This window comes from Corylus avellana, chromosome ca5 (assembly GCF_901000735.1).
Source record: "Corylus avellana chromosome ca5, CavTom2PMs-1.0".
In the NCBI taxonomy this organism is placed as follows: Eukaryota; Viridiplantae; Streptophyta; class Magnoliopsida; order Fagales; family Betulaceae; genus Corylus; species Corylus avellana.
In genome coordinates this window covers 1,023,515-1,038,382 of record NC_081545.1, presented here as the reverse complement: position 1 = coordinate 1,038,382, position 14,868 = coordinate 1,023,515, and the positions used below count along the sequence as shown (strand labels likewise).

Sequence of the window (14,868 nt, the reverse complement as noted above, 5' to 3'; positions counted from 1 at the left end):
TCGTTCTCCGTTCTAATGCATTCCAAGGTTCAATAAAGAGTTTTGAAATCAACAATACATTCACTGAGTTGCATATCATTGATCTCTCTCAAAATAATTTCTCTGGAAATTTGCCCACAGAGTATTTCCGACATTGGAATGCCATGAACGTTGTTGGTGCAAATGAATTGAATTACATGGAGGTGAATTCTAGAAGAGACGGGTTTGGTAGCTCTATCCAATGCACAATCACAATTACAAACAAAGGCATAACGTTGAAGTATGAGAAAATCCTAGATGTGTTTAGGGTCCTTGATCTCTCAGGCAATAGATTTGATGGCGAAATTCCAGAACTTGTGGGGAGTCTTAAAGGACTTCATTCGCTAAATCTATCCAATAATACTCTCACTGGTCATATCCCACCATCTTTAGGGAACTTGACAAACCTAGAATCAATGGACCTTTCCCAAAACAAGTTATTTGGAGAGATACCTGCACAATTAACTCAACTCTTTTCTCTTGAATATTTCAATGTCTCCAACAACCGTCTCACAGGAGCTATACCACGTGGAAGTCAATTCGACACATTTCAAAATAATTCATTTGGAGGTAATCCAGGATTGTGTGGAAGCCCGTTGTCAAAGAAATGTGGAGATTTCAATTACACTCCAACTCCACCTTATCCCTTCGAAGAGAATCAAAGCTCCTCGTCTCCATTTGAATTTGGGTGGAAAGTAGTTGCCATAGGGTATGGATGTGGATTTGTTATAGGAGTTGTTATTGGGAAAATTGTTATTACAAGGAAGTATGGTTGGTTTGTGAAGATTTTTGGAAAGATGTAGCAAACTCAAAAAATGGTGACTGGAGAAGGCCATAAATTTGAATTTAGATAAATAAAATGTTTTAGAAAAGTGTAAATGTCTATGTTTCTTGCATGATTATAGGGTTCTTGATGGAATTGTAAGCGTATACAAATTTCATTGTAATATCTTACTATTTGTGTGTGAGTTTGCATCCGTTGTGTATGTTTTTGTTTTTTTTTTTTTTTTTCCTTATATTAAACAATCTTGTTTGTTTGTTTTACTAGTTTGTGTCGTGTAAATTAGAAACCATTGATGAATGAATCAGCAAAGTGTGTAAAGGTAAACCTTCAGCGAGCTGATTAGAACCCACGTATGAGAAACTCTCTCGCCAACCCTGTTATTCTTTATCGTCTTTTTCAATTGGAAACTTCTATAAAAATAACACATGACTGCCTCTCTCTCTGTCTCTATCTCTGTTGAAAAGTGTATAGTTTTCAGAGTTGATTTGCTCTTTCTTCTGTCTAAAGTTGTTAATTGTTTTGTTTGATTTCAATTGTAATTGTTCTTTAGTTTATAATGTGTTGTGTAGGTTGATTGTTAGCCGTGGGAGATTTTGGTGTTTGTCTTGAACCTTTAAATTAGGAATTTGTAAGGTGCTTTTTTGGCATCTACAAATGAAAAGACGAACTTGCAATAGAAAAGTAAAATCTCGGTCAGTGAATAGCAGAGCACTTTCCTAGAAACTGAATTCCATCTTTCTTGCACACGATGTTCCTCCATTTTTTTTTTTTTTTTGGAAAAACATGTATTTCAGGGAAAGTACTCTAATAAATAAATAAATAAGGTCAAACTAATTCATAGTATTGGAAATCAAAGGGAAGTTTCCAAACATGGGAATTGTGGGACATTCATGAAGGAATTTCTGCAGTCCGAAAGAAGTCTAACATGAGAATTGTGGACATTCATACATGCATTTCTGCAGAACAATAGATTTGGAGGAGAAATTCCATATCTCTTAGGCAGTCTAAGAGGACTTCATTTGCTCCATCTTTCCAACAATGCTGTTATTGGTCATTTTCCATAGACCTTTCTCGAAACAAGTTGTCCGGAATGATACCCCACAACTAGCATAGCTCAATTTTCTTTCATCTTTTGGAAATTTGTGAGTATAAGGAAGAATAATTGGTTCATGAAGACTCTTGGAAAGAGGCAACAAACTCCAAGAAGGGTGAATCGGAGGATGTAATTATAGAATTTGAGTTATTTGGATGAAATGTTTGCAAAAAATAAAATAAAATGCATATTTTCATATGCTTCGAGCATTATTATATGTACTTGAAAGAATTGGTAGCCTACCTAAAATTCAACAGATCTGTGTCTTATAATTTTTGTGTACGTGTCACAGAGTGAGTATGTGTTTTTCCTTAAAAATCGACGGAATGGAAAACAGATAAAATGGGTTTCTCTTTAGTTTGTGTAAGAAGCATAAAAAAGCTTGATATATATATATAACAAATCTGATTGTTTATATCACATTATTGACTTCATATATATTCAGCCAAATGGAAGTGGGTCTCAATGAAATCAATGGTATCAACCTTCGTCGAATGCAGAGACCAAAGAAAATGGAGCTCTTGATTTGAGTCCATTTTGCTCTGCTTCTGATGAGCTCTAACCCTTCAGCGAGGCATTATCACAAAAATAATCCAGCATCACATAAAAAGCTCCGCTAGACATCCTTGATTTAACTAACTGATCATCGGATTATATAAATACTAAAAGAAAAAAAAAAATCCTTTTGCGAGATCAAATATTTATTTCTTAAACGATCTCTTTTCTGCATGGGTATGGTGTCATAAAATTTTTAAATCCGTCTTTACTCCATTTTATCTACCACTTAGTTTTGCATAATGTAAGAATAAATAGTAAATCTCATGTGAAGGTTGTTTCTGTTTGTAATGATCCTTTTATTAAAATAATAATAATGATAATAATTATTAGAAGGTGGAGATCGTAAGGATACACCATCTCCAAACCCTCGAAAATTGATTGAGGAGCTTAATTGTTTGCATCTACGATCAAACATGGAAATTTTGGGTCCCAACAATTAATAAATATCTTGCTAAAGTTGTTGCAAGTTTGTGTGGTAGTGGCAAGGAGAGAAGGGAACCGTTCAATTCATTGATTTATTTCACTTTCTTCGTAAATTGGATATCCCATTTCTTTTGTGGGTGATATTGTACTGGGTATATTAGGTTAATGGGCTTTTGGCCTTGGTAGGTTAGTGGGCCTTTGACGTTTGAGTTGTAATGGGTCTTACCATATTATAGTTAGTATGATCCATATGCTTGTAGTTTTGATTAGTAGTCCTAAGGTCTTTATAAACAAGACCCAAAAAGCTGAACTGTTTGGATGTTAATAAAGGAGAAGTTATGGCAGCTTTAACAAGAGTGGATCCTTATCCAATGGCTGTTCTAAATTAATGTTGGAATGTGACTCTTTGGTTACAATTATGTCAATCAATTAGCCATCTCGTCTCTCATATTAGACATTTGCTCCTATCATTTTTGACATACAACTGAAACTTTAGCATTTTCAAGATTGGAATGCTGCAAAAGTTTCAAGAAGTGCAAACTTTCGTGCACACCATCTTATTAAGTGGGCCGCTACTAACCTTGTGTTTAGAAGCATTCTCAATACTACCCCCATCTTCTCTTCTATTGGGATCAATAGTGGGAAGGACCCCCTATATAACCCTTCCCTTTGTTTTGTATTTGCGTAGAAAAAAAAAAAAAAAAAACAAAAAAACCAAGAGAAGTATTAGGCATTCAAGACCCCAAAAAAAAATGTTACGTTCTTTTCATTATCTGTGTATTTATTTTTTAAGTTTGGTTTTTGGACGTTCACTGTAATTTGATTGTGAATTATTCCAATTTTACCATCATTCAATTCTACAACACAATATTGTTGTGGTTAACAATTAAGTTTCCGAGACTTTTCGTCATCCTCTAACCCAATTTTCCCAATCTTTTTCTACGGTACAGTGGAAGACATAGAAAAGCAAAAGCAATGGGAAAACTGTGGCCACCTAACTGAGTAGCAAGTTGAAGACAAAGAAAAGCATGCAAAAGCAATGAGAAAACAAGACTTGATAAATTAATTAAGCGTGAATGTTAAACGACCACAACAGCTAGGGCCTTCATGTGACATGATGTGAAATCGTAATGCACTCAATAATAATGGAAGCATCTAATTAGTCACACTTTTTTAAAATCCCATTTGGAGTCGATCTCCAAACTTAAATGTAACGCGTATATATATCCTTAATTACTAGGCTATAAAGGAATATTTATTTCTTTAAAAAATAAAAAATAAAAAATAACTATTTTTTAAGGAATACACTATTTTTCCAAAAAACCCACATTAGATTTTTTTTTTTTTCCAAACCCATATCATATATATATATATATATATATATATAAGCCGAATTACTCTCAGAAGTGCCTTAATATTGTGACATGTGAAAATTATTTTATAAAAAACAAAAAAGAAAATTGTTCTTATTTCTCTCACTTGATTTTTATAAAATAATTTTCACATAGGATCGAGAAGATACAAGAAGAATACTAGGAGAGCAACTAGCATATCCCTAAAAAATAATATCCACCTAGTACAAGAAGAACACTGGAAAATACCTAAAAAAAAAAGGTCATGTTTTAACCTATCAAATGTAGCTACATGTACATTATCAACGTATTTCCTAAAACTTTATTATTATTATTATTATTATTATTATTATTATTTGGTTAATATGGTTTTTCTAAAGTACGTAAGGCACCCTCCCGCTGGTCAAGAGGCCAGTTAGGCTGTTTCTCATAAATAAATTGGAAAGTAACAAACGTGGTCTTACTGCTAAAGTGTTTTTTCTAAAGTAGATGCTGCCCTTCTGGTCAAGAGGTTAGAGTTCTCAACAAAAAGGAACAAAAAGGAAGCGCTAAACTGATTTTTCTAAAGTAGGTAAGAAAAAATTGAAAAGTAACAAGCCAACACTCCGGTCTATCAAACATATATAAAGATATTTATTGTAATAACTCAGAAAAAAGCGTTAGTCACATATACTCTATTACCTCAAAATGATTAGTTAATTTGGAGCTTCTCTAAAATTTATTATAAAGCCATGTTTTACCTAGTAACTACGCAATGTAAAACTTAGCACCTATAATTATTTTTATAAACCATCCACTCTATGTAGGCAATATATATATCAAGTTCTAATAATTAAGAATAACGTATGAAGAGTGAACTACCGTAGAAATGGATCCTATTGATTTATGTCAACGTCCATATTCTTTCTAAAATGCAGCATTTGGTCTAAAATAATGATATACATCTTCCTAAACACCTTAACAGCCTTCTCCAATTTCCCCAATTTACAGTTAATTATAAGCAAACATGACCGTATTAACACTAATATTCACATAATCATTTCCTTGGACCACGCGTTAAATGGTTTTTGTTTTTATTTTTGGGTTAAATGCTTAAAACCTCCTAGAATTTAGTAACTTTATTTTATCTCCTCTGGAGTTTGGTTTTTATCACAGAAGGTTCCTATGGTTTTGATAAATAACCAAGTTAGTCTCTCCGTCAGTTGATCGTTAGTTGACCTAACGAAATTCTATGTGGACCAATCAGATGTTGACACATGGCACCTACTTAATTTTTTTTTAATTAAAAAAAAATTGTATTTAAAAAAAAAACAAAAAAACAAAAAGAAAAGGAAAAAAAATCGGCCACCCCTTTTGGCCATGGGGGTGGCCTGGCCACCCCCATTTGGCCGGATGGGGGTGGCTCGGCCACCCCCTTGGTGCCCAAGGGGGTGGCTGAACCCACCCTCAGTGGGTACTGGGGGTGGCTCGGCCACCCTGTTGGAGCCAAGGGGGTGGCTAGGCCACCCCCATGGCCAAAGGGGGTGGCCGAGCCACCCCCAAATGGCCAAGAGTCACCCCCAATTTTTTTTTTCTTTTCTTTTTGTAAAAAATACATTTTTTTAATTTAAAAAAAAAATTAAAAAAATTAAGTAGGTTCTACGTGTTAACATCTGATTGGTTCACATGGAATTCCGTTAGGTCAACTGATGGAGGGACTAACTTGATCATTTATCAAAACTACAAGAACTTCCTATAATAAAAACCAAATAAAAAATAATAATAAAATTACCAAATCCTAGGAGTATCAAGTATTTATCCCTTTCATTTTTTTTATTATCTTTTTGTTATGCCAACAAGCAGGAATAGTTTGTGTAAAACCAATGTGATTGTTTATATCAAATTATAATTTCCTCTGAATCTTAGATGTGGATCTTGACGAAATCAAAGGGACTGACATTTGTTGACAGTTTCTACTAATAAAAAAAAAAAAATAATCTAAGAATTGATTGATATGATAACATTATGTCAATGTGGGATAGTATAAAATAAAAATATGATATATTACATTACTTAATAGCAAACAGTGCCTTCAAATATTATATTCTCTTAAAATTGTAAATAATATCAAACATTTATCTCAAGACACTGGTGGTTAGTAATACTAAGACCTATAATTAATCAAATAATTTTAATAAACCATGATGTCAAATATCACTGCTAATAATGTAGATGATGATGAAACAGATTCTTATAGTGACTCTAATACTCCATGTTACATTTTTGGACCTGCCCATAGTCATTAATTAAGTACTTCACATAGTTGGATGATGGATGGACATTAATGGAGGTCCAGCTATGATAAGAAGGAGATCAAGAGGTGTGATGAGAGAAAAAGGTACATGTGAGAAGTAGGGAATGAGCGCATGGAAATTGAAAGTATGATGATAGAAGAAGGTACATATTTATGTCATAATACTTTTTGACATTAATTTGGTTCTGGAAATTAATTAATGCTATGAGAAGTACTAGTTCATGGTAAGACCTTCAACTTTTGGGTTGTCGAGATGTTAGAGGGAAAGATAAAGTCAGTTAAAAAGTGGTCCCACAACAGCCAACAGGAACACTTGGACAGCCTATGTTCTGATCCAAGTCGTTATTCACATCTTGTTGCAAACTTATGAGTATTTACCACTGCCACCTTCAGCCTTTAAAGAGAATCAAGGCTTAGAGCTTTCATTTGAATTTAATTGAAAAGTACATGCGATGGGATATGGACGTAGCTTGGTACTCTTCATCTGTTGTATTTGTTTTTAGTTTTCAAAAATTTGAAAATAAAAAAGAAAAAGTTTGTGACTATTTATTTTGTTTGCATACATTTCATCCAAATAATAACTTTAAAAAAGTCTTAATGAACCAATTATTTAATTGGTTCATTAAGACTTTGGGAAAGAGGCGGCAACAAACTCCAGAAGTTTCCTAGTCCTTTCGTCGTCCTCTAACCCAATTTTCCCATCTTTTCTACTGCAACACATTAATTGTGGCCACTTAATTAGCAAGTGGAACGCATACAAACAAAAGCAATTTAAAGTTGCGAAAAGAAACACGCAATGGGAAAAGAAGACAGAGTTCATCAAAAGTTGAAGTGTGAAAGTGAAACCACCATGAAAACAACAGGACCTTGAATTCATGTGAGATGTCAAATATTCACTCTTTCTATTTTGCAAGTGCATTCTCTTTCTATTTTGCAAGTGCAATTTAGTCAAATTGTCACTAATTAAGAAACTGTTCTAACAATGTGAAAGAACCGAATCTCACTTGACATACTAAAATACTAACAAAGTTTAGGTTCATGTTGCTTTTACGACCTTCAAATCTTCTTGAATTATTTTATTTTATTTTATTTTTGTCTTGTTCGGGATCTTACCATTTGCTGTTCACGAATTTCACTAAGAAAATAAAATAATTGAAAATGAACGACAAAAAAAAAAAAAGAAAAAAACACTACAAACTTTGTGTTGAATAATATATAAACTTAATTTTAATAATATTTAGTTGAGTATTTTCATTTTATATTCTCATATGTTATTAAGTGAGTTGAAGATATTGTCTTTTAATTTTTCAAAAATCATTTTATAAAGAATTGCTACACTAAATTTTGTCCTTTTCCTTGCCACGTGTCTTTTAGTTTGGAAGGATTTTTTGTAAAAATCCTATGTAAGGGTAGCAATTTTCTATTTTATATTTGAGTTACATGATATGTAAAGGAATGTAGTTACTGTAAAGAAGTTAAAAATGTTATTTGTATCTTATAAATACCTATGTAAACAATTTATGTTAGTAAGTTGAATAAAGTTAAATATTTTTCTTCCTATTTTGTGTTCTCTTACTGAGTGCACTTATAGCTTCCAAAGTTCTCCACCCCTCCTCTTCGCATGATAAACTCTTATCCCATTTCCATGCACCACTTACTCCAACACTGACCAACTCCATCGCCACCAACTCCTACTCCGTCACCGCCATGACGGCGGATCATTTCTTCCGGCGGGGGCTGCGTCCTCTGCTTGTCTTTCTATTCTTTTTCAGCCTGACTTCTTTCTCCAAATCCGACGAGCTCCAGCCCCTTCTAGAATTCAAGTCGGCTCTACAAAAATCAAACCCCAATGTTTTCAGTTCGTGGACGCCAGGTAACTCAACATGCAGCTTCAGCGGAATTGTATGCAACTCCAACGGGTTTGTCACAGAAATCAATCTCCCCCAACAAAATCTATCTGGGGTTCTTCCATTTGATTCAATATGCAAGCTTCAGGTGCTAGAGAAACTCTCTCTGGGCTTCAATTTTTTGCATGGTGGCATCTCTGAGGACTTGAAGAATTGCACTAGTTTGCAACAGTTAGATTTGGGTATGAATTCATTTTCTGGGGAAGTGCCTGATTTGTCTTCTTTAGGCAAATTGAAGTTATTGAGTTTAAACACCAGTGGGTTTTCTGGGCAATTTCCATGGAGATCGTTGGAAAATCTTACGAGTCTCACTTTCTTAAGCCTCGGCGACATTGTCTTTGAAGAAAGTCCTTTCCCTGTGGAGGTCTTAAAGCTTGAGAAATTGTACTGGCTTTACCTATCAAACTGTAGCCTCGGAGGTCGAATTCCAGAGGGTCTAGGAAACCTTACTCTGCTCGAAAATCTTGAGCTTTCCTGCAACCAATTTTCCGGTGAAATCCCCGGTGATATTGTAAAACTCAAGAATCTTTGGCAACTCGAGCTTTTCAATAACTTCTTGACCGGAACACTGCCGGTGGGATTTGGAAATCTTACGAGTCTTGTAAATTTTGATGCGTCTGGTAATAGCCTCCAAGGAAATATATCTGAGATGAGACTCTTGAAGAACATTGCCTCTCTACAGCTCTATGATAATCAGTTCACAGGGGAGATTCCTGAAGAGCTTGGGGAGTTCAATAAGCTTGTAAGCTTCTCAATCTTCGGGAACAAGTTTACGGGTCCTCTTCCTCAAAAGCTTGGCTCCGGCGCCAACTTTGTTTTCATTGATGCTTCAGATAATTTTTTGACAGGTCCTATACCGCCAGACATGTGCAAGAATGGCAAAATGACTTACCTGCTTCTGATTCAGAACGGGTTCACCGGTGGAATCCCTGAAAACTACGCGAATTGCTCGTCTTTGCGAAGGCTACGAGTAAGTAACAATTCCCTTTCCGGTCTTGTTCCGGCGGGGATATGGAGGTTGTCGAACTTATCCGCAATTGATCTTGCTATGAATAATTTTGAAGGTACCGTCCCAAAAACTTGGGCAATGGGAAGCAGTTTGCTGATGATTGCCTTAAGTGAAAACCAATTTCAAGGTCAGCTACCAAGATCAATGGCCAACTGTACGATGCTAAAGTATCTTGATATTGGTAAGAATCAGATCAATGACACCTTTCCCTCCTGGTTGGTTTGCAATCTGAGTTCGCTTGAACTACTTAATTTGTCCTATAACAACTTGAGTGGTATGCTTCATCCATGTTTAGGAAACTTCAGTTCTCGTTTGTCGGTGCTTCAACTACAAAGCAACAACTTCCATGGCACCATCCCAAAAACTTGGGCAAAGGGAAGCAACTTAAGGATGATTGACTTAAGTGAAAACCAATTCCAAGGTGAGCTACCAAGATCTATGGCCAATTGTATGAAGCTTGAATATCTTAATGTTGGTAACAATCAGATCAATGATACCTTTCCCTTTTGGTTGGGAGCTCTTTCTCAGTTGAAGGTTCTCGTTGTCCGTTCTAATGTATTCCAAGGTGCAATAAAGAGTCCTCAAATCAATTATACATTTCCTGAGTTGCATATCATTGATCTCTCTCAAAATAATTTCTCTGGAATTTTGCCTACAAAGTATTTCCAACATTGGAATGCCATGAAAGTTGTTGGTGCGAAGAAATTGAAATACATGGGGTTGGATCTTGTCCCATTCACAATCACACTTGCAAACAAAGGCACAATGCTGAAGTATGAAAAAATCCCAGATGTGTTTCGGGTCATTGATTTCTCAAGCAATAGATTTGAAGGACAAATTCCAGAACTTGTGGGGAGTCTTAAAGGACTTCATTCGCTAAATCTTTCTAATAATGTTCTTACTAGTCATATCCCACCATCTTTAAGTAACTTGACAAATCTAGAATCAATGGACCTTTCTCAAAATAAGTTATTTGGAGAGATACCTGTACAGCTAGCCCAACTCTTTTCTCTTGAATACTTTAATGTCTCCAACAACTGTCTCACAGGACCTATACCACGTGGAAATCAACTTGACACATTTCAAAATAATTCGTTTGGAGGTAATTTAGGATTGTGTGGAAGCCCACTATCAAAGAAATGTGGAGATTTCAAGTACACTCCAACTCCACCTTATCCCTTTGAAGAGAATCAAAGCTTAAAGTCTCCATTTGAGTTTGGGTGGAAAGTAGTAGCCATAGGGTATGGATGTCGATTTGTGATTGGAGTTGTTATTGGGCAAATTGTTATTGCAAGGAAGTATGGTTGGTTTGTTAAGATTTTTGGAAAGATGTAGCAAATTGAAAGAATGGGGAATTGGAGAAGGCCATAAATTTGAATTTAGTTAAATAAAATGTTTTAGGGAAGTATAAATGTCTATGTTTCTAGCATTATTATAGGCTGCTTGATTGCTTGATGGAATTGTAAGCGTATACAAATTTCATTGTAATATCGTACTATTTGTGTGTGTGAGTTTGCATCTGTTGTGTGTGTGTTTTCCTTATATTAAACAATCTTGTTTGTTTGTTGGCTCTGTTCCTAGTTTGTGTTGTGTAAATTAGAAACCATTGATGAATGTATCAGCAAAATGTGTAAAGGTAAACATTCAACAAGGTAACGGCTGAGAAACACACGTATGAGAAACTCTCTCGCCAACCCAGTTATGCTTCATCGTCTTTTCCTATTGGAAACTTCTTTAAAAAAAAAAAAAAAAAAACGCACGACTGCCTCTCTCTCATCCCTCTTCCTCTGTTTCTCAATCTCTCTTTGTGTGCATCTGTCTCTGTTTTTATCGCTTATCCCTATCTGGTTCTCTTTCTCTCTCTCTTTCTTTTTCTTTCTCTCCTTTTGTGACGATATCCTTCATGGACAAGGAATCGAGCTCCACCCACTTAACAAAAGCCAAAAGGTAAATGAATTGAAGCTTTTGTTTGTGGGTATTTTTGAAGCTTATGTGAATGAATTGATTTATTATTGATAGGTTTATGGAAAATTTGAAGCTTTATGGGTATTTGATTACCGATAGGTTACCGCTCAAGAGTGGAAGATCTTTTTTTTTGTTATTGACGGAAAACCCGATATGGTTCCAATTCAAACTATGATAATTATGATATAGAGGGGACATTTGTACTCCAATATGGGTCGCTTCCAAATCAAAGAAATTCATTAGCAGGGAAACCTGGAAAGAGTTGAGGGTGAAACAGTCGAAGGTGGATTGGTGTAATATGGTTTGGTTTTCAGTGGCAAAACCTAAGCATGCATTCATCCTCCGAGTGGCTATGAAAGATAGGCTTAGCACCGGGGATAGATCGCTCAAAAGGAGATGCTAATTGACTGTTTTGCAGGGAGTGCATGTAATTGGAAGCTCCCACCATTTATTTTCTGGGTTGTGGTTTTAGTAGGAGGATACGGAGGGCTGTAATGCAGCGTCGCTTTCAGGAAAATTTCCCTGAGGATTGGGAGAATATCTTAAGGGAAGGGATTGGAGAATGGAGGATACACTCTTCTTTCTTTCCCTCTATTTTTTATTTTTTATTTTTTTCCTTTATGTAATTTTGGACTTGTCGCTTGCCTCACTTTCTCAAAGATTTTGGGGGTAAGAAACGTATCTTATTTGGAGTGATAAGTGATAAGTGATAAGTAATTTTCAATGTTTGCAATCTCTTAAAATTACATTAAATCTTTAAAGAATTTTACCCAAATTTTGATTTTATTTAGTTGGAAATTCAAACGGGTGGTAGTTCTTGTTTTATTTTACTTTATGGCATATACATTCGATCTTTTAAACATCATTTTTCCATCAAATTATTTACACTTTAAAATTATCATAATTGGATTTTTGCTCATCCTTTATATAAAAGAAAGGGTAATTGTATAATAAGCCCCTAAGTCAACTTCCAAAATTTTTAAATCCCTAAGTTTTTTTTTTCGACTTTTTTCTCTCTGCGCCAATCGAAATGACAATAAAATCTCTGTCGTTAAAATTTTTTAACAGCCGTTAGTTTGAGTCAAAACACACCGTTTCACCTCATTAAAATATTAATTTTTTTTTTAATTTAATTTTTAAATTTAAATCTAGAAATAAAAAAAATAATAAAAAATAAAAGAAATGACAGGGGTGGCCGAACCACCTCCAGGCAAAATGGGGTGGCCAGCCACCCCCTATGGGGTGGTTCGGCCACCCATGTCTTTTTTTTTAAAAAAAAAAAATTAAATTAAAAAAATTAATATTTTAATGAGGTGAAACGGTGCGTTTTGACCCAGACTAATAGCGGTTAAAAATTTTGACGCCATGGATTTTATTGTCATTTCCATTGACCCAGAGAGTAAAAAGTCGAAAAAAAAAAAAAAACACTTAGGAATTTAAAAATTTTGGAGAGTTGACTCAGGGACTTATTATACAATTATCCTAAAAAATGTGGAGATTTCAACTACGCTCAAAATCCACCTTCTCCCTTTGAAAACAATCGGAGCTCAGAGTCTCCATTTGACTTTGGCTGGAAAGTAGTTGTTATTGGGTATGGATGTGGATTTGTAATAGGAGTTGTTATCGGGCAAACTGTGATAGCAAGGAAATATGATTGGTTTGTGAGGACTTTTGGAAAGATGTAGCAAACTCGAAGAATGGTGAATTGGAGAAGGTCATAAATTTAAATTTAGTTAAATAAAATGTTTTAGATAAATTATAAATGTTTATGTTTTTGTAAGCCTATACAAGTTTCAATGTAATATCTTAGTGTTTGTGTTTGTGAGTTTGCATGTGTCTGTGTTTTCTCCCCCTTATTTTAGACAACTTCCTTTGTTATATATTAAATTTAAAGGATCCTATGCAATATTAACCAAGAAAAAAGAAAAAAAAAAACAGAGAGAGAAACTAAAGTGGGTGAGTAGAAATTTTATACGTAAAATCTAAATAAGAGTATCTTATCCCCGTCAATCGAATTAGAATGCCTCAGGGACCTCTATATAAGAACGCATGATTAGAATGAAAGTTTTGAGAATATGTTGTGGTGGATATCCATAAAAGAGCATATATATACGATTGTGTTTATATTTGATAGAAACAGAGTGTTTGTTAAGGAAGTCAAATGACCAGAAACAGTCTGAAGTAATGAATACATAAGAAATTTAAAAGCAATTTAGTGCTAAGACCACGTTTCTTACTTTCCTTTTTTTTTTTTCTTCTGAGAAACAGCCTAACCACTTGATCAGCAGGGGCACCTACTTTAGAAAAATCAAACCATATTTATTGCTTATGGTTTAGAAAAATTATTTATTGTTTTAATGGGAAACAGCCTAACGTACCACTTAATCAGCAAGAGGAGCACCTACTTTAGCAAAAGCAATTTGGTGCTTAGCAAAAGATACTGGTAATGGGATTAACAAAATAATAATAATAAAAAAAATGATAGCAAGTAATTAATTTAATAGAAGTGCTGACAAAAAATAAATAAATTATTGAAGTGGTGGAAGCAAACCCATCTTCCCATGTTGTTCTTTATTTGCCATCAAATAAGAATAACTGCTTTATTTGAAAAGCGAAACCACATATTCTTCGGCGAGATACTCAAATTGGAACAATATTGTTTCCCCCTCATATTATTTGAAAAGTGTTACACAAAATGGTGCTTAATTGACTTGACTTGCCTTGGCCCCTCACACAATATTTCCTCCAAGTAACAAAGTAAGTGCTTTTGCGAAAGGTTAGACTTATTTTTCATAGTTAATATATATTTTACTACTTTTTCTACTCCACACTCAAAAAAGTGGTACGTAAATTAGACATTAATTATTGCTTTATTGCTTCAAATTCCGCGTTTCCACCGTCTACGAGTATGTGTTTTTTGTATGGAACGAAAACTGTATTATTCGTAATTTCCTCAAAAAACTGATAAAAATGGGTTTCTCTTTAGTTTGTGTAAAATACAGAAAAAAGCTTGGTATATGTTACACCATAATTTGCCCTAAAGCCATTGGGCCTGGTATCCGACAATCAAGCCCACAGCCTGTTCACCCAAGTAAAAGCCCAGCGCCTTCATGTGGGCCCACTAAGAGGTAACCCAGCTTCGGAGGCACCGAACGACGTCATCAAACGTAACAATTGACTGTGTCTGAGTTTATAAAAATTTAAATGTAATATCTCACCATTTGTGTGAGTTTGCATGTGTCTGAGTTTTTTTTTTGTGTTTACTAACAATTGACCTTTTAATGAGAAAAATACAATTAGCTCTCCCTAACTTCATATTTGATGCTTAGGTCATCAAACTTTAAAATTAACACTTGAGACGGCTAAACCAATCCCATAAGCCATAAATTAGATTGGTTCACGTGCTCGTCCGAAAAGTGAATCCTATTTTATATTCATAATATATCAAGGTCTAATAATTAAGAAC

At 34.6% G+C, this 14,868-nt stretch overlaps 1 protein-coding gene across 2 annotated transcripts; it reads left to right on the top strand.

Moving 5' to 3' along the window:
- Nucleotides 1–8,163: 8,163 nt before the first annotated feature.
- LOC132182821 (receptor-like protein kinase 7) lies at nucleotides 8,164–10,906 on the top strand. Of its 2 annotated transcripts, XM_059596171.1 has the most exons (3): nucleotides 8,164–9,618; nucleotides 9,733–9,858; nucleotides 9,966–10,034. In XM_059596171.1, the coding sequence occupies exons 1-3, from the start codon at nucleotides 8,229–8,231 to the stop codon at nucleotides 9,989–9,991; spliced, it is 1,542 nt and encodes a 513-aa protein (XP_059452154.1). In that variant the 5' UTR covers nucleotides 8,164–8,228; the 3' UTR covers nucleotides 9,992–10,034. The 2 variants fall into 2 exon arrangements, with proteins under 2 accessions (XP_059452154.1, XP_059452153.1); XM_059596170.1 differs by having other exon boundaries at nucleotides 9,733–10,906.
- The last annotated feature ends 3,962 nt before the right edge of the window (nucleotides 10,907–14,868 follow it).

Coding starts and splice junctions, on each gene's coding strand:
- LOC132182821 (XM_059596170.1), top strand. CDS start 8,229: ATGACGGCGGATCATTTCTTCCGGCGGGGGCTGCGTCCTCTGCTTGTC. Junction 9,619..9,732: donor GCTAAAGTATCTTGATATTG/GTAAGAATCAGA, acceptor ATCCATGTTTAG/GAAACTTCAGTTCTCGTTTG.